We start from the raw sequence: 20,417 nt of genomic DNA, 5'->3' as shown, positions 1-20,417 counted from the left end.
TAAAAAATTTATTTTTTAAAACTCTAGAAGTAAAGTGCAAACTAATGATATCAAATTTGGAGGTATCCATAGTAGTTTTAATGGATGAATTAAGCCACTCCCTTTTCTTAGTGGAGCAACGGAATAGACAGTTGTGCTCTTTTGGGGATTGGTCGGAAGACTGTTAGCATCTGTTACAGGAGCTGGGTGTTTTGGAACCTGCCCTTCCTCCAATCTTCTATATGTTCAGGGATTGAAGGGAATCTTTCTTATGACTATGCTAGGGAAAAAAGTACAATTTAGGATCCTTACCCTGAGGGCCCTAAGATCTTGCAGTAGGTAGAGAAGGTAAGATATAGATGTAGGCCACTATGGTACAGCAGTAGAAGCCAGATGGGTGATGGGGTGAACATGTTAGAGGGATTTAGTGGGGACAGGTGATCACGACCTGGAGTGGTTAGGGAACAACAGCCGTGAAGACAGGGCTTTCCATATGACAAAGAGGTGAATTGGTGGAGTAGCTGTGCCCTGGGGACATGGGCAGAGAGATGGGCATAGCAAGGACTGAAGCGTGTTTGCAGCATCCTTAGCCTAAGGGTCTGTCTGACTGGAGAGGCAGGTTGGGTCCAGAGGAAACAGCTAGAAATTAATCCCGTGAAAATGCTTTGTAAGCCGCACGTGATGTCAGTGTTAGCTGCTGCTGCCTCTGTTACGGGTTTTGAGGCTGGGAGTGGGGTTGTTGAAAAAGTGGTGTTTTAGGCTGATGGGTCTCAGGGTTATGAGGTTGGATGATTTGGGGGTGGGGTGAGTGGAGGCCGGAGGCATGGAGATCTTTCAGGAGAGGATGTTCTCTCCATGACATTGTAAATGGCTAGTCTGGGGTGGGGCAGCAGGAGTGGAAAGGCATACAGGGATGTGTGGCAGAGGCTCTGCGGAAAGAGTGCTATGATTTTACTGCCAAGGAGGGCGAAGTCAGACAGAAATCTGTTTGGGAAATGATGGACTCATTCACATCCATAGGAAGTAAGTCAGGACTGATTGGAGGGAAGATAAGAGATTCTGTTTTTAGAATAATTGTGTCTCGTATTTATTATGTGTTTTCTATGTGCCTGAGCACAATTTTGAGTGCTTTACATAACAGCTTTATGAACAGGTGCTGTTACTGTCTCTACTTTCAAGATGAGGAAACCGAGGCAGAGATGATTGGTAACTTGCCTAAGGATCACACACTTAGTAAGTGGCAGAGCCAGGATGCAAATCTGTACAGTCTTATCTCTAGAGATTATCATACTAACTGAAGTAAGTCAGAACGAGAAAGGCAAATACCATATGATATCACTTATATGTGGAATCTAAAATATGACACAAATGAACTCATCTACGAAACAAAAACAGACTCACAGGCATAGAGAACAGACTTGTGGTTGCCAAGGGGAAGGGATGTAGTGGGAGTTTGGGATTAGTAGATGCAGCCTATTATATATAGGATGGATAAACAACAAGGTCCTACCATATAGCACAGGGAACTGTAATTTCAACATCCTGTGATAAACCATAATGGAAAAGAATATGAGAAAGAATATATATGTGTATAACTGAATCACTTATAGCAGAAATTAACACAACATTGTAAATCAACTATACTTCAATAAAATAAATTCAAAAAAATTTTAGAGACCTCAAAAAAAATGAGAGCGCTTACCTAGGATGCTTTATTGCTTCACTGTAATAACTAGCATTTATTACAAACTGCCCAGTCCTGTGTTAAGCTCCTTGTGTGTATTTATCGTATTTGATTTGCATTAGAACTCTGTGAAATGAGGGTATTTCTATCATCATTTTCCAGATGTGGAAACTTGGGCACAGAAAGCTCGAGTGGCCTGCCTTAGGTCACACAGCCAAGCCTTGCCTACGTTGGGGTGGCAGGTCTCCAGAAGTCAACAGTATTTATTCAGCCAGGTTGTAGTATCTGCATATGCCCTTAAGACCCACTCATGAGAAGATTGAATTGATTGAAATATATTGCAATATAAATCCTTGAGAATTTTGGAATCAGTTTACTGTCAACGTCGCTCATATGGACTAGGAAGTACGCCTTTTTTTTTTTTTTTTTTTGGCCGTGCCACGTGGCTTGTGGGATCTTAGTTCCCCGACCAGGGATTGAACCCAGGCCCACAGCAGGGAAAGCACCAAGTCTTAACCACTGGACTGCCAGGGAATTCCCGGAAGTATTCCTTTTTTAAAGGGGATAAATAATTGAAATAATAGCGTCTCCATTTACCGCTGTGCCCATTTTCATTATTTAATGCACTGTATGACTTTAAAAATAATCCTAACCACTTCATTCCCACATTCTGGCTCCTTCATTTAGATGCTCAGCCTAGTGGGCTCACAGTCTCATCCATAGCACTTCTCATATTGTTGGTGCTCAGTAACATTTTTTTTTTAAACATCTTTATTGGAGTATAATTGCTTTACAGGGTTGTGTTAGTTTCTGCTGTATAACAAAGTGAGTCAGCTAAACGTGTACATATATCCCCATATCTCCTCTCTCGCGTCTCCCTCCCACCCTCCCTATCCCACCCCTCTTAAGTGGTCACAAAGCACCGAGCTGATCTCCCTGTGCTATGCGGCTGCTTCCCACTAGCTATCTATTTTACATTTGGTAGTGTATATATGTCCATGCCACTCTCTCACTTCATCCCAGCTTACCCTTCCCCCTCCCCGTGTCCTCAAGTCCATTCTCTAGTAGGTCTGCGTCTTTATTCCTGTCTTGCCCCTAGGTTCTTCATGACCACATTTTTTTTTTTTTTTTTTTAGATTCCATATATATGTGTTAGCATACAGTATTTGTTCTTCTCTTTCTGACTTACTTCACTCTGTATGACAGACTCTAGGTCTGTCCACCTCACTACTTTTTTTTTTTTTTCACTACTTCTTTTCATGGCCGAGTAGTATTCCATTATATATATGTGCCACGTCTTCTTTTTTTCTTTTTTTTTGTAATTTATTTATTTTTTTTATTAATCAGTCATCAATTTTATACACATCACTTTATACATGTCAATCCCAATCGCCCAATTCAGCACACCACCATCCCCACCCCACCGCAGTTTTCCCCCCTTGGTGTCCATACGTTTGTTCTCTACATCTGTGTCTCAACTTCTGCCCTGCGACCCGGTTCATCTGCACCATTTTTCTAGGTTCCACATACATGCGTTAATATACGATATTTGTTTTTCTCTTTCTGACTTACTTCACTCTGTATGACAGTCTCTAGATCCATCCACGTCTCAACAAATGGCTCAATTTCGTTCCTTTTTATGGGTGAGTAACATTCCATTGTATATATGTACCACATCTTCTTTATCCATTCGTCTGTTGATGGGCATTTAGGTTGCTTCCATGACCTGGCTATTGTAAATAGTGCTGCAATGAATATTGTGGTACATGACTCTTTTTGAATTATGGTTTTCTCAGGGTATATGCCCAGTAGTGGGATTGCTGGGTCATATGGTAGTTCTGTTTTTAGTTTTGTTTTTTTTTTTAACATCTTTATTGGAGTATAATTGCTTTACAATGGTGTGTTAGTTTCTGCTTTATAACAAAGTGAATCAGTTATACATATAAATATATCCCCATATCTCTTCCCTCTTGCGTCTGCCTCCCTCCCACCCTCCCAATCCCACCCCTCTAAGTGGTCACAAAGCACCGAGCTGATCTCCCTGTGCTATGCAGCTGCTTCCCACTAGCTATCTGTTTTACATTTGGTAGTGTATATATGTCCATGCCACTCTCTCACTTTGTCCCAGCTTACCCTTCCCCCTCCCCGTATCCTCAAGTCCATTCTCTAGTAGGTCTGCGTCTTTATTCCTGTCTTGCCCCTAGGTTCTTCATGACCACATTTTTTTTTTTTTTTTAGATTCCATATATATGCGTTAGCATATGGTATTTGTTTTTCTCTTTCTGACTTACTTCACTCTGTATGACAGACTCTAGGTCCATCCACCTCACTACAAATAATTCAATTTCGTTTCTTTTTATGGCTGAGTAATATTCCATTGTATATATGTGCCACATCTTCTTTATCCATTCATCTGTCAATGGACACTTAGGTTACTTCCATGGCCTGGCTATTTTAAATAGAGCTGCAATGAACATTGTGGTGCATGACTCTTTGAATTATGGTTTTCTCGGGGTATATGCCCAGTAGTGGGATTGCTGGGTCATATGGTAATTCTATTTTTAGTTTTTTCAGGAACCTCCATACTGTGCTCCATAGTGGCTGTATCAATTTACATTCCTGCCAGCAGTGCAAGAGGGTTCCCTTTTTTCCACACCCTCTCCAGCACTTATTGTTTGTAGATTTTTTGATGAGGGCCATTCTGACCGGTGTGAGGTGATACCTCATTGTAGTTTTGATTTGCATTTCTCTCATGATTAGTGATGTTGAGCATCCTTTCATGTGTTTGTTGGCAATCTGTATATCTGGAGAAATATCTATTTAGGTCTTCTGCCCAGTTTTGGATTGGGTTGTTTGTTTTTTTTGATATTGGGTGCTCAGTAACATTTGATGATTATGATTGAACTTACTGTTAATCTTCTGTGAATCAAGGCTGCTGAGCATCTTCTGATCTGGGGGTGTACTTTGTTTTTTTGTTTGTTTGTTTTTTTAAATTAGTTTATTTATTATTTTTGGCTGTGTTGGGTCTTCGTTTCTGTGCTTGGGCTTTCTCCAGTTGCGGCAAGCGGGGGCCCCTCTTCATCGCGGTGCGCGGGCCTCCCACTATTGCGGCCTCTCTTGTTGCGGAGCACAGGCTCCAGACGCGCAGGCTCAGTAGTTGTGGCTCACGGGCCCAGTTGCTCTGCGGCATGTGGGATCTTCCCAGACCAGGGCTCGAACCCGTGTCCCCTGCATTGGCAGGCAGACTCCCAACCACTGCGCCACCAGGGAAGCCCCTGGGGGTGTACTTTGCATGACATCATGGAGCTACAATTGATGCCGTGGTTGGAAGGTGCCCAGATGAAATATTTGTCTGGGTTAACAAAGTGGAACTGAGACTGGTCATTTATACACACCCTCAGGGGGCAACTTTATCCCTTCTTTAGAGCACCTTTGGTCTGTCCCTCTCCATGGATTCTGTTTCTTCCATCTTCAAATGCCAGCAGGCCTCCTATTTTTTTTTTTTTTTAACTTTTAACCTTGTTTGACTACAGATCTATTTCTTCTGTGCTTTCTCCTGCCACAGCTCTCTAAGAAGAGGTCTACACTTGCAGCCTTTAACCTTGAAGCCAACAGAAATTCCCACTCAACTGAAATTGGATTTCCGGTGGTGTCTTTCTAACCAAGTCTGGGGAGGCTTGGTTCGTTCCCTTTGACCTTGCTCAGCCTCTGCCCTGGGACCCACCCACCTTCTCTTTGAAACCTTTTGTGTGTTGCCTGCCTTGCCTCTTTAGCCTCTCCCCTTCCTTTCTGGTGGTCTCATTTTCAAAAATCTCTTTTGACTCTTTCCTACCCACTCTTAGCTGGTAAGATCGGTACTCGTTGTGTTCCTCTTTTGTCTACAAACCCTTTCCTTGGATTATTTGTTCGTGTCTTTTAACTTCACAGGTATTACTCTTCCTCCACCATCGGAATTTCGGGTTGTCAGGTGAGAAGTCCATCTACTGCCCAGGTAGCACCTGGGAGCAGGTCTCTTGCTTCTCCCGTCCCTGTCCCTTTCTGACCCTCCCTTTCTATCTCCATCTCTGCCCTGAACTTGTGGAGAGGCTCCTGGTATGGCCTACTCCTGCTGCCACCCCTTCCTCTACCTGGCTTGGATGGCTTTTGCTCCTCCTTTATAACCCACATCAGTTCTGTCTCTGACCTTGTATGTGTGCAGGGGGCACAAATCCCAGGCACATGAACCAAGCCCCCCTGGGTGCTCTGTTCTCCTGGTGCCCCAGCCCATCTCACCCAGGTCATATGTGAGTCAACCTTTTGTATTTTTCATGGCACTCTAGCCACTAATGTGCTCTTCCTCTGGCAGTATCAGATCTTCCTCTTTTCGTCTCAAATCCTTGCTGTGGGTTCTGTGGCTTCTGCCTACCTTAGGACCAGAGCTTTTCACTGGTTTCCCTGAATCTAGTTGACCTCTGGTATCTCACTGTGCATGAATGTCTCGGTGGTATGTATCTGGTACATGTCTGTCTTTTCTTTCTCCTCTTCTGATATTGTGAAAATCCAGCCCACTTCTTTTTCTTTAGCCTAAAGCTAAACCTTGTATCTTTGTTTCATTATTCTGACATTGAACACTGTGTACTTTAAGCTCCGGAAGTGTAAGGACTGTGTGTCCCATTTATGTGGATTTTCTCCCAGCACCTAACAATGCTTTTGTAGATCACAAGTAATGAACAGATACTTGCCTTCATGCTACAGATGCATGCGTGCACAAATGAATGAATCAATTGGCTGCTGTGAATTTTCTAAGGTTCAAGTTTCATATTCGGAGTCTATAGTTTATATCTTTAAACTAGTTTCCTATGTAGGAAACCTCTCTAGGCATTAGGTTGATCAGGCCGCAACCCAACGTAGGCCAGGAAATCTCATGATCTGATCATTAAAATAAGATTTTCATTTTCTTCCCTATTATTTGAAACTTACAGATAGTCCTTTTTTGATGACCATCACCATATAAGGAGAATTGCATAGAAATAACTGAATTCACAAAGTTTTAAGAAAAAGCCAAGTTAATCATGATCATGTACATTTTGCTTAAAGAGTGACAGCCCAGTAGTTTTTTTTTTAATAGTGCAAGATTTTGTTTTTGTTGTTTTTAGACTGGGTGTCAGCATGTCAGTATCATTGCAATGGCCCGTGTTCAGAGTGGAAACTTGACCCCGCTCTGTGTTTAACCCAGAGAAGGCCATGGCATCCAGCAAGTCTTGGCTTGCATACCAAGGGTGACCCTCAGGATTAATTGAGGGTTGCAGAAAATAACTTAATTTTCTAGATGAACTTGAGAAACTTTAAAAAGAACTCTCTCCCCATAAATAGCTGGGCAGCTTTGTCCTATTTTTATTGTCGAGTACACAGAAGATGGAAATCAATATTGGAAGAAATCCTTATTTCGCCTAAGAAAAAGATCACATTCAACACGATTTTCATTTTTCTTGGCAGGCTCTTCTCAACCATCTGTGAGTCCAGGGGAACTGTCTCCACCATCCATCCAACCAGCAAAATCAGAGTTAATTGTCAGTGTCGGCGATGAGATTAGGCTGTTATGCATCGACCCAGGATTTGTCAAGTGGACTTTTGAGACTCTGGGTCAATTGAGAGAGAAAACATACCCAGAATGGATCACCAAGAAAGCAGAGGCCACAAATACAGGCAATTACACGTGCACCAATGAAGGCGGCTTGAGCGGTTCCATTTATGTGTTTGTTAGAGGTAAATGCTCAGCTTTCTTTGATGCTGTACTTAGAGAACTTTATATCCTGTCCTTAATTAGGGATGACATATAGATGGCTGAGTCATGGATAAAATATTACTGGCTGGGTCTAGGAAGCATAAGACAAAAATTTTTTTTTGTTCGTTTCCCCTGTCTTTTGATACATAGTGGCTTTGGGTATGACTCCAGCTGAAGGTCTGCAAGGCTGTGATACTCTTCCTAATGAGATTACAATATGGTTTAGCCCATTTGTCCTGGTGATGTGAGTAAACCCTGAGAATAAATTAGGCCCTTTGGGAAGGCGGCATTTTAATGCCTTGAGATTCTAGATACTCCCACTTAGTAAAAACACTTCAGGGAACTAAAGGCCTAAACAGATCAAAGCTTCAAATGAATTGACCCACTTTTAGGGAGTAAATTCCAGAAAAATAACTCAGTTGGCTAAGCACCCCCTGTCCTTCCTAGGTTCTTAATAGAAGTCAGTTCATTCATTTAAAAAATTGTGACCTCTTAGAAACAAAAGGAAAATGCGATGGTTGGATTTCTGTACCTCATCTCATGTGATGAATGCAGTGATTCATCTGTTTGTGCTTTTAATATCCTTGTCAGGAGGAGATTTCCTGGGGGGCTAGGGGCAGGGATAAGGGAGGAGTCTCTTTTTGCTGATGTAAAAACTGAAGCACTTAAAGCTTAAGAGACATACCCACAGTATAGGAGGAGAAATAGTTTCAGTTCTAGTCCTGGGTTTGTACCTGGCCTGGGGTTGTCCTTGCAACCTCATGGTATTGTGGAAGAGGACCGAATAAATTTATCCTAGATTGTGGATCTGAGCCACCCCTAGAGTCACAGTTCCTCACGGCAACACTTGGATGAGATCGCTTGCTCTGTCTTCCTTATGTAATTGTTATCAGGGAGACAAAATTGTGCAAATTCTAGTTCTGTCAAGGGTTAGTAAAATTGCCTCTCATGTTCTCTGTACAGAAGGTTGCCGTGAAACTGACGCTGCCTCGCCTTAGTTTATCTTTTACTCTTTCCTGGGTGGGTAGCTGCAAAGGAAGACGCGTTGAAAAGCCACAGCTAGCCTCCGGGTATGGTTCTATAATTGTTGAGCCGACCATGTCCTGTTCTTTGACATTCAAGAAGGTACTCTGTAATTTCCAGGTGGTAATGAAGTATCATTCTGCTTATGAATAGGATGGGTAGACAGCTGAATAAATAGGGAAACTGCTGCATTAGCCAAATCAGTCTCACAGAGCTCACAGATTTTCTTGCTGGGGGAAGTCATCCCCAATAACTTAGAACTGTACTTAATTATTACAGATTTAAGATGTTCGGATGCTTAAGTAATGTGTCTTAAACAGCAATGAAGGAAATTGGGACATTGCTGTAGGAACTATGACTCAAGTGACTGAGAAAGAATAGATGGAAAACTAACCAGCTATAGCCTCGAACCGTATTTCAGCCATTATGAGATAATTTGTTTGCACAATAACTTAGGAAGGCTGGGAGGTGCATAATTTGTTTTGGAAAACTCTTTGAAAATTGGTCAAAATTATATAAGTATATTTCAATTATGTCATTGATTTTTGTGGGACACCCGATTTACAGATGGAAAGGACAATTAAAAAACATTTTAAGTGTAATCTGTTGGCCCAACCCTGTATCTGTATTATCTTTACACAGTAGAGGCGGCAGCATACTGTGTATACAGAATGAGGTTTGTATTTGCTAATATGAGGTCCCCGTTGACCAGAGGCTTTCCCAGTCCATGCCTGGTGTCCTGGCATAATTATTAAGAGTACCCCTTTCAGTCACAAATATCCTGGTTTGGACAATCAAGTATTTGCCATAGCATTTCTGAAACTCATAAACTCCCCGTGTGCATATCAATTTATTTGATTTCTAGAAGTTCTATTTATACATATCTTTCAAGGAATATGAATAGAGTGAGACCCACATGTTATTTATACTGTGTGGCCTCCTGATAGTTTTCTAGATTCTATTCAGAAGCTGGAAGATCCTGGAGACTGGGAACTCTGGAAAGAGGCCCACACGGAGGGGTTAGGGTTTTGTAGGAATGAAAACACTAAATGACAATTTTATGATGATTCAGTTTTGTTTATTTATCAGTCTTAATTTTACTCTATTGTTACTTATAAGCTGATTGAAATTTATCTTAATGAAGAAAGAATTGTGTGGAATGTCCCTGTGCTCAGGGTGTTCACCGGGTTGTTCTTAGGGACTTTCTGAAACCCGTGTTGTTACAAACAATGGAGATGCTGGTAATTCTCTCACTTTATAAGGAAAAACATCTGGACCCCTCCAGCTCCTTCTCCACATTGATGTACTCTGCACTGTTACTACTGATTATCATACAAGCTTCAGGCTGACCCATGGGGTTCCCATATTCCTTGCTTCTTAGCACATCTTGAGTACTGATAACACTGGTTAGTCCCCTTTTTAAACATTTCTTATTTTTTTCCCTTTCCTCTCATTGAATACCCTCACATGGCTCCTAGATCATGGTCATTTTGCCTCCCTCTAAACCTCTGTGTTCTTCTTTTAATTCATAGACTCTTTCCCATGCTTCTCCCTTAGTCTTGGAGGCGTATAGTACATATTTGACTTTGAAGTCAAGCACACTTGGAGACAAATGAGGCAAGTTATTGTATCACCAGAGGGAAATTATTTCACCTTTCTGAACTAAATAGGTCTTCTTACTTGTTAAATAGATTAAAAAAAATATATATATATATGATTAATTCGGAAACTGGTACAACAAGGAGGTATATTTGGACACTTTTCAAAAAAGTGATAAAGGCTCACACAAAAGTAGAAGTTGTGTCAATTAGATAAGATCAAAACAAATTCCAGATTGGACAGTAAGTGGGAAAGTCCTGAACAAGGTATAATTCTACTTTTCCCACCCTATTAGATACCATCAGGCTGGCTTATTCTTGGCCCAGTTTCTTTGGAGTGTTACCTGCTGTAGAAAAAAAGTAACTATTACAATAAAATATTCCCAGAGCTTTAAGAGTTCAAATTGTGATATAAGTCAGACCTGGCTTTGAGTTCTATCTTGCCATTTCTGGGCTATGTCACTTAAGGAGAGTTACTGTTTTTGAGACTTCAGTTTATCGATAAAATGGTGATAATGATAGCGCCTGTCACATAGGGGTGTATTGAGAATTAAATGAGAACGAGAAGTGTGTAATGGTCCAGGCTTAGTGCCTGACACGTGGAAAGTGATTACTAAGTGTTAACTCTTCCTTATTAGTATGATTCAGATAAATTCTACTTTTGTTTGCAAGGAATAAAGTCAGCAGCCATTTGGGCCACTAGGAATTGTTGTTATGAGCGGCAATATTTTAGATTTTTATAAAATGTTTTCAGTGACTGTGACCAGCCATTCAAACTACTGATTGTTGATGTGCTGTAGATCCTGAGAAGCTTTTCCTGGTTGAGCTTCCCTTGTACGGGAAGGAAGGCAACGACACGCTGGTCCGCTGTCCTCTGACAGACCCAGAGGTGACCAATTACTCCCTCACGGGGTGCGAGGGGAAACCTCTTCCCAAGGACTTGACGTTTGTCGCTGACCCCAAGGCCGGCATCACGATCAAAAACGTGAAGCGCGAGTATCATCGGCTCTGTCTACACTGCTCGGCAAACCAGAAGGGCAAGTCCGTGCTGTCGAAGAAATTCACCCTGAAAGTGAGGGCAGGTACGGGCCCTTGTTTGCTTTCTTCTGGGAGTCAGAGCATCCTGTGATCTAAAAGAAGACTTCTCTCTTCTCACTGGTCCAACTTAGTATGTCACTCAGGTAGCTTCTCGGATCGTTTCCCCCAGCCTCAAAATAATGCCGGCTGCTTGTGATTACTTTATTTCACAGTCTCCATCCCATGTGTTGGGTCCACGACCACCTCCAGCTGGGTGTGTCTACCAGGGATGGGCATTCAGATGGTCCTGGGGACAGTCTTTAAACCTACTGACACCAGGACATCCCAAAGTTTCATAATTGCACAAAGTGTTCCTTCCAAGAGAAACTCATTGGGAAGCCTTAGTTACACTGAAAAGATTAGCACACAGATTATTCACTCCTTGATTTACTATTGATCTATGAATTGACTTCCTCCTCAGCTATTTAATTTTAATACCTTCTCAAACTATTCACAATCTGAGGAGGAAAGTACCAGCTGACTTTGGACCTTGTTATTAATGTGGCATTATGTAGAATATTTTGATAGCTGGAAGATACCCAGATTTTTGTATTTCAGAGATCATCTAACTCGACACCAGTTGGCATTTAGCTATTGCGTAGTTTTTATTAAGGCTTTTGAAAAAGGATGCTCTTTGGAATTAAGGAAAGTTTGATTATTTTTAAAACCTGTGATTTTAAGAAATAAGACGTTATTTTTTTTTTTAATTATTATTTATTTATTTATTTATTTGGCTGTGTTGGATCGTTTCTGTGCGAGGGCTTCCTCTAGTTGCGGCAAGCGGGGGCCGCTCTTCATTGCGGTGCGTGGGCCTCTCACTATTGTGGCCTCTCTTGTTGCGGAGCACAGGCTCCAGACGCACAGGCTCAGTAGTTGTGGCTCACGGGCCTAGTTGCTCCGTGGCATGTGGGATCTTCCCAGACCAGGGCTCGAACCCGTGTCCCCTGCATTAGCAGGCAGATTCTCAACCACTGCGCCATCAGGGAAGCCCTAAGACGTTATTTTTACAGCACATGGGAAAGATGCCTGTTTGGTTAAAAGAATATAATTAGTTGTTGGTCACATTCTCATGAAACCATCAAGTCAAATAAAATGAAGGCAGCTTCACTATGCCAGGGCTTCTACCTATTTCAAAATAGCATTGATCAGGATTATTATAATCTCAAAGTAGACAGTCTATCTTTTTCACTCGGTGTTAATGAAGTTACTTGAGGGATGTACAATTTAATTGCTGATGTCTTCAAATATACAAGTAATACAGATCGGTTAGTACCATACCTTATATCTTATTTAAAAGACCACAAAGTGAGCTGGGGACAGCTGAGGAAAAATGGTAAGTTAAAGCGTTATGCTATACTACAGCCAGTTATTTGAGGGCCATGTTTCGTTTTATTCTAGCCATCAGAGCTGTGCCTGTTGTGTCTGTGTCCAAAGCCAGCTATCTTCTCAGGCAAGGGGAAGAATTTGCAGTGATGTGTTTGATAAAAGATGTGTCTAGCTCTGTGGACTCAATGTGGATAAGGGAAAACAGCCAGGTGAGTGGATTGTTTTCTCCATTTGCCTCAATGTATCATTCTCTCTGTGTGGGAGAGTTGAAGGTTTTTCTTTAAGAGTCTTTTTTAAAAAATTTATTTTCTTGAAGTAGAGTTGATTTACAATGTTGTGTTAATTTCTGCTGTACAGCAAAGTGATTCAGTTATACATACATGTACATTCTTTTACATATTCTAGAAAAGTCTGTTAATTGTCCTGGGGATGGCTCAGCTGGTGTGTCTGTCAGGGGTGGAAGTGTCTAGAGTGTGTACAGATGTGTATTTACCCCTTTCATTGCACCATATATAGATGTGTACATTCATTATGAGTAACAAAGAAATGTCATTTTGTAAATTTATTTTGAGAAAGTCGTAGAGAAAACTTCAGACTTGTTATTACTCCATGCTGTTTCTTTGAATGACTTTCGTGGGGGAAAAAAAAATTAATGGTTCAGTGAGTAACTACCTTGATTTTTAAAGCTACTATGGCAACTATTCAGGCCAGATTATTTAAAATATTGGGGAAAGTTGCCAATTTTTTTCCTTCCATATTAACAACATAAGTCAATGGTCTCAGATGTTAGCCAAGAAGCCCTTCCCTCTGCCACGGAGAGGCCTATCGATTTGAGAGATTTCTTTTTGTATGGATCTGATTTCCTCCTTTGAGGCTGTTTATCCGAGGTCAGGTTGCTAATGGTTTTCTATTTGTTTTAGTCGCTATTAATAAAATGGTTGTCATCAATCTGAAACATTTGGACACGTTTAGGTTATCATTCATTTAACAAATGCATATTGAATGTCTACTGTATGTCAGATACCGTGTTAGGCATATCTTAAAATTAAATAAATTTTAGCCAGTTATATTTGAAGGTTTTTCTCCCTCTCTAATACTCGTATTAATAACAAGGTCTTTAAAATGTCCAGTTTCCCTAATATTTTGCCTTAAGATTCCCATTGACTGAGTTTTTAACAATTTTTGTTTGAATGATCTTGGCCAGCTAGTTAATTTGCTATCATGGTAGTTTTTCTTTAGTACACACGTGCGTGTTACATTGGAAGAAAGGAAATACTGTCTTTTCATCCTCCTCTTCCTCTTCTTCCGCCTCATGCTCTGTATTCAACATTGGCTGTTTCATGCCTGTTTAGAGAATCCTTTGCTAAACAAGTAACTATGGTGATTAGCATAATGCAAACCATTATGATGGCGTTCGTGTAGACCTGTGATGGATGATACCTTGCTAAGTGAAGCCTGCCATTAACAGGAGAGTGGAACCAATGAGTCAGAGAAACAAGTCCTATCATAAAACCAATAGCTTACATATGAATTTTTGACTAACCTTATAGAACACAGACCCATATTAATTGCCTTTCTATGATCCTTGATTTCAGATGAGAGAACAATTTACGGTGTGTGTAACTGAGCCTCTACAGAACTTGAAAATTAGCCTTTTTGAGATGAGAATTAAATTGCCCCAGGCAGTTTTGTTCTGAACCACTTTTTCCCAGGAGTCCTGCATGCCATTCCCAATTAATCCACTGGCGCTGGTAGATAAGCCTGCAGTGTTGGGAACTCTTTGGGGAAATCCCAGTGAGCACCTCCAAGGGTTAAGGAAAAGCAAATCACGTGCAAACAATATGTAATGTGTGACTTGCAGATGGGGCTCATGGCTGTATGCCAGGGTTCATCCATGAATCTTTTATTGATATCCTTTGGCTTAATTTGGAATACCTAGCACTGTTATAGCACTATCAAATTCTTTTAAAAATCCATAGTATTTGATCTGGATCATTTAGAATAAGTTTAACTCACAATGAAATTTAGGGTAAAACAACTGTTGTAGTATTTTTGCAACTGTTTGTTTTAAAACGTAAGAGAGTCTTGGAGTTTATTCAACACTGTGAATCTTGGTTAGCTTTTCTAAGGTTTCCAAACCCTCATATTTTTGCTTGCTTTTATTATGATCTTTGACAGTATCCTAAATTATGGCCTTCGGGTTTGGGTGTTGATGTTGTATCAATTATTAACAAACTATTCCTTCTAGCACCAATGTATTCATTGTCCTGTTTAGCTCCCTAAACAGGGACTCCTGGGCTCTTGCAGGAACTAGAAGGAAGATACCGGGAATCTAGAATATAGTCTGTGACCTGCCCATTGTCACTCTGCCTTTGCCGAGGAGAAGTCTGTAATATGATGGACTGGAAAAGGCGAGAGAAAAATGTCACTTCCTCTTTGTCTCTTCTTAACAATTACTCTCAGGCAGGAAAATGTCAGCTTTCTGCCAATTATTAGAAGAATCTCTTAGAAGGGATTATCTTCAAATCGACATAGTGCTCCAAACCAGAAAGGCCTTTAAAGACCTTTATTCTCTCATTGCCTTTTAGAAACAAAAGCTGAGACCATAGTGGCATCCTTGACTTGGCCAAGATCTCACAGTTAGTTAACCAAGCAGGTTTCTCTTCTTTTTTTTTTTTTTTTTATAATTTTTTTTTTTTTTTCCCCCTACTTTATTTATTTATTTATTTATTTTTGGCTGTGTTGGGTCTTCGGTTCGTGCGAGGGCTTTCTCCAGTTGCGGCAAGCGGGGGCCACTCTTCATTGCGGTGCGGGGACCGCTCTTCATCGCGGTGCGCGGGCCTCTCACTATCGCGGCCCCTCCCGTTGCGGGGCACAGGCTCCAGACGCGCAGGCTCAGCAGCTGTGGCTCACGGGCCCAGCTGCTCCGCGGCACGTGGGATCCTCCCAGACCAGGGCCCGAACCCGCGTCCCCTGCATTAGCAGGCAGACTCCCAACCACTGCGCCACCAGGGAAGCCCCTCTCTTCTTTTTAATTCCAAAACATTCAACTTTGGCAGTCAGCTTTTATGTATGCTTATCTTAGTGAAAAGAAATTTCCAAAAATATAATAACATCAGAAAAAAGAAATAGCTATAATTCTACCACTGTACATTAGCAGCGCTGTGCAATAGAAATAGAATGTGAGCCTCCTATGTAATTTAAAATTTTCTAGTAGGCACATGACAGAGTAAAAAAAAAAAAAAGTAAAATTGATTTTAATGTATTTTATTTAATGCAATATATCCAAAATATTTTATCATATAATTAATATTAAAAAAAATTTTTAAACATCTTTATTGGAGTATAATTGCTTTACAATGGTGTGTTAGTTTCTGCTTTATAACAAAGTGAATCAGTTATACATATACATATGTTCCTATATCTCTTCCCTCTTGCATCTCCCTCCCTCCCACCCTCCCTATCCCACCCCTCTAGGTGGTCACAGAGCACTGAGCTGATCTCCCTGTGCTATGCGGCTGCTTCCCACTAGCTATCTATTTTACGTTTGATAGTGCATATATGTCCATGCCACTCTTTCACTTTGTCACAGCTTACCCTTCCCCCTCCCCATATCCTCAAGTCCATTCTCTAGTAGGTCTGTGTCTTTATTCCTGTCTTGCCCCTAGCTTCTTCATGACCATTTTTTTTTCTTAGATTCCATATATGTGTGTTAGCATACGGTATTTGTTTTTCTCTTTCTGACTTACTTCACTCTGTATGACTGACTCTAGGTCCATCCACCTCACTACAAATAACTCAATTTCATTTCTTTTTATGGCTGAGTAATATTCCATTGTATATATGTGCCACATCTTCTTTATCCATTCATCTGTTGATGGACACTTAGGTTGCTTCCATGTCCTGGCTATTGTAAATAGAGCTGCAATGAACATTTTGGTACATGTCTCTTTTTGAATTATGGTTTTCTCAGGGTATATGCCCAGTAGTGGGATTGCTGGGTCGTATGGTAGTTCTATTTTTAGTTTTTTCAGGAACCTCCATACTGTTCTCCATAGTGGCTGTATCAATTTACATTCCCACCAACAGTGCAAGAGGGTTCCCTTTTCTCCACACCCTCTCCAGCATTTATTGTTTGTAGATTTTTTGATGATGGCCATTCTGACCGGTGTGAGATGATACCTCATTGTAGTTTTGATTTGCATTTCTCTAATGATTAATGATGTTGAGCATCCTTTCATGTGTTTGTTGGCAATCTGTATATCTTCTTTGGAGAAATGTCTATTTAGGTCTTCTGCCCATTTTTGGATTGGGTTGTTTGTGTTTTTGATATTGAGCTGCATGAGTTGCTTGTAAATTTTGGAGATTAATCCTTTGTCAGTCGCTTCATTTGCAAATATTTTCTCCCATTCTGAGGGTTGTCATTTCGTCTTGTTTATGGTTTCCTTTGCTGTGCAAAAGCTTTGAAGTTTCATTAGGTCCCATTTGTTTATTTTTGTTTTTATTTCCATTTCTCTAGGAGCTGGGTCAAAAAGGATCTTGCTGTGATTTATGTCATAGAGTGTTCTCCTTATGTTTTCCTCTAAGAGTTTGATAGTGTCTGGCCTTACATGTAGGTCTTTAATCCATGTTGAGTTTATTTTTGTGTATGGTGTCAGGGAGTGTTCTAATTTCATTCTTTTACATGCAGCTGTCCAGTTTTCCCAGCACCACTTATTGAAGAGGCTGTCTTTTCTCCACTGTATATTCTTGCCTCCTTTATCAAAGATAAGGTGACCAAATGTGCGTGGGTTTATCTCTGGGCTTTCTATCTTGTTCCATTGATCTATATTTCTGTTTTTGTACCAGTACCATACTGTCTTGATTACCGTAGCTTTGTAGTATATAGTCTGAAGTCAGGGAGCCTGATTCCTCCAGCTCTGTTTTTCTTTCTCAAGATTGCTTTGGCTATTCAGGGTCTTCTGTGTTTCCATACAAACTGTGAAATTTTTTGTTCTAGTTCTGTGAAAAATGCCAGTGGTGGTTTGATAGGGATTGCATTGAATCTGTAGATTGCTTTGGGTAGTAGAGTCATTTTCACAATGTTGATTCTTCCAATCCAAGAACATGGTCTATCTCTCCATCTATTTGTATCATCTTTAATTTCTTTCATCAGTGTCTTATAATTTTCTGCATACAGGTCTTTTGTCTCCTTAGGTAGGTTTATTCCTAGATATTTTATCCTTTTTGTTGCAGTGGTAAATGGGAGTGTTTTCTTAATTTCACTTTCAGATTTTTCATCATTACTATATAGGAATGCTAGAGATTTCTGCATTAATTTTGTATCCTGCTACTTTACCAAATTCATAACATAAAAATTATTGATGGGATATTTTACACTACTTTTTTCATATTAAGTCTTAAAATCTGGGGCATATTTTATATTTACAACACAACTCAATTTGGACCTACTACATTTCAACTGCTCAGTAGTCTCAAGTGGTTAGTCCTTATAAATGCTATATTGCCCACATTTTTTTTCATGTTTATTTTCTCTCTCCCCTCATGCATATGTATTAACACATGGTTGCTGTCTTAAGGTACACTCATTTTATGCTTTTTACATAAAAGAAGCATTTTTCTTATTTTCACGTATTCATAATTTTGATACCTGGTATACATTTAGGTCATCTCCAATTTTTCACCACAGTAAATATCTTGGAGCTTTTGTTTTCTATTGAGTTGTTTCCTTGAGATAAATTTGCTGGAGTTGCTCAGTGGTCTGAACATGCTTCCAAGTTGCTTTCCAGAAGGACTGTTCGGATTTACAGTACTGTCAAAATGGTCTAATGCTAATAGGTTCACGATAGCCTGGCCAGGGAATCACCCTTGATCTTGTTCCATGTCAATATCAGCTCCTGTTTATTTTCTTTTTTAGTTGCTTCCCTCCCCGCATTGTAATAGGAATGTGTTCATGTTACAGAAAATTTGGAAGATGCAGAAAGCTCTATGCTATTCCTTTTAATCTTTTCAGAGAGTGGTTATAGTTTATATTATGGTTGTTTCCCCATGACGTTTTCCATACAAGAAATCTCTCCACGTCTTATCTGCAGATAAATATTAACAGTGGGATGGTGATATCACAAGAGTAAACGCACAACCTTTTCTCTTCAGCTCATGTGTAAATAATTTGGGATTTTGTCTTATATGTCTTATATACTTTGGAACTCCCTTTAATACTTGCCAAAATTCTGCTGGGTAAGAACTATAGGATGAATTTTCGAGTTAGTCTTAGACACTGTAAGTCTATTTTTATTCATGAAAATAATATAAATGTTAATAAAATAGAACGAGTGTTACTAGTGATGTGTTTTCTTTCAATCACTGGGATGTAGAATAGAAAAAAATATATACAACAGGAAATATTGATAGGATATAAATATGCTGACTTGTAAAATATCAGTATCCTGTATTATTTCTTATATAAGAACTTTTAAAATTTGGCACTGTTAAAAAATATTTAGCACTGCAGAGAATTTAGAATTACGGATGCTGTGGTTATTAAGAAATGAATTTTCATGTTTTTCCAATCATTAAGAATGACTATCTTTCAATATAATCCTGTAATATGAAGTGTTCCAATGACAGACTTGTCATGATGTTTTATTATACTTACTTAAGTAGTGTATAATGAATGCTAATACAGAGAAGTTAATTGCTGCTATTTTTAACTTATCTAGGAAAGATCCTGAATATAAATTTTATGGTAATGTTTGATTTTTTTCCCTCCCCTTCTGAAAACAGCAGACTAAAGAACAGGTGAAGAGGAATAGCTGGCATCAGGGTGACTTCAATTTTCTCCGTCAGGAAAGATTGACTATCAGCTCAGCAAGAGTTAATGATTCTGGCGTGTTCATGTGTTATGCCAATAATACTTTTGGATCAGCAAATGTCACAACAACCTTAGAAGTAGTAGGTAAATATCTCTGGGAATGGATAAATTACTGGCATAGTGAATGAAGAAATTACTAGATAGTTTCCTTTTTACATTAATGGAATGTTGAACAGATTCTTAGGGTTTTTATAATTACTGAATGAATGGATGAATATATGAAAGAAAATGATCTTTGTAGCCTCTTCCAACTAGAGCACAAAAGCAAATTCTACCAGTTTAATAGAGGCAAGTGGAAAGTTTTAACTGTGAAGCTGTTTGAACATGTCATTCTCTGCTTACCTCCCCTACCTCAACAAATAAAATGTAGGTTGAGCCTTTCCACAAACTCTAGTCCTTGCTGAATGACTTGAGTTTGGAAATGGATGGAGACTTTCGTCTGTGTAGGAAGGCATATGCTTAGAGCTTAATGTATTTCTCTGAATCTTTTGGTGAGGTTCCTCAGCCTTTTGGTTTATCGTTTTATGATTCATGGGCTCTAGTCACCCTTTGTAGCAGAAAGGACTGAATTGGCTTCTCCTCCTCAGTACACCCCTGACCTCACCCTGTCATCCAGCCTTATAGGCTGCAGCATAAACCTTCAGGAAGGCAGCCCACCAGGCATGGGTCATTGATTCTACAGAGCATAAACTGAAACATGTAACCTGTGCCCTAACCCCATCATATCTGGTATACACAACTGGTTTAGTCTTCCGTGCTTTAGAAATCTTACTGAATATTTATTTCCCAAGCATCTACTTAATGAGATCAGAGTGTGGTATTTTAAATTACTGAAAATAATAATAATTTAAAAATTACTTTGTTTACACTTTTCTTGTCTTTTGAGTAGTTTGCATTTAATCTATTTTCTTGTCTTTTTAATGCAACCATATTCTCAGTGCTTGACTTTGATTAAGTACTTGTAGGGTGGTGAAATTCATCATGAGCAATAATAAAATGATGTGATACTTGTTTTCATTTCTCTCCTTTCCCCCATATTTCTTAAATAATTTATGTACCAATGTTAGAAGTCTGCGATTTATCCCACAATAATCT

The 20,417-nt window shown here is 39.8% G+C and overlaps 1 protein-coding gene across 3 annotated transcripts in view; it reads left to right on the top strand.

Moving 5' to 3' along the window:
- Positions 1–20,417, top strand: part of KIT (KIT proto-oncogene, receptor tyrosine kinase) — an 86,901-nt gene that overhangs the window by 30,608 nt on the left and 35,876 nt on the right. For 2 of the 3 annotated variants that reach the window (XM_007168426.3, XM_007168424.2), the window contains exons 2-5: positions 7,139–7,408; positions 10,849–11,130; positions 12,524–12,660; positions 19,235–19,406. In XM_007168426.3, the coding sequence (XP_007168488.2) occupies positions 7,139–7,408; positions 10,849–11,130; positions 12,524–12,660; positions 19,235–19,406 (861 nt within the window). The remainder of the gene's footprint in view (positions 1–7,138; positions 7,409–10,848; positions 11,131–12,523; positions 12,661–19,234; positions 19,407–20,417) is intronic. The other variant, XM_007168427.2, reaches the window with a different exon arrangement.

The sequence above is a fragment of the Balaenoptera acutorostrata genome, chromosome 5, assembly GCF_949987535.1.
Source record: "Balaenoptera acutorostrata chromosome 5, mBalAcu1.1, whole genome shotgun sequence".
Classification (NCBI taxonomy): domain Eukaryota; kingdom Metazoa; phylum Chordata; class Mammalia; order Artiodactyla; family Balaenopteridae; genus Balaenoptera; species Balaenoptera acutorostrata.
This window is presented reverse-complemented; position numbering and strand designations above follow the sequence as displayed.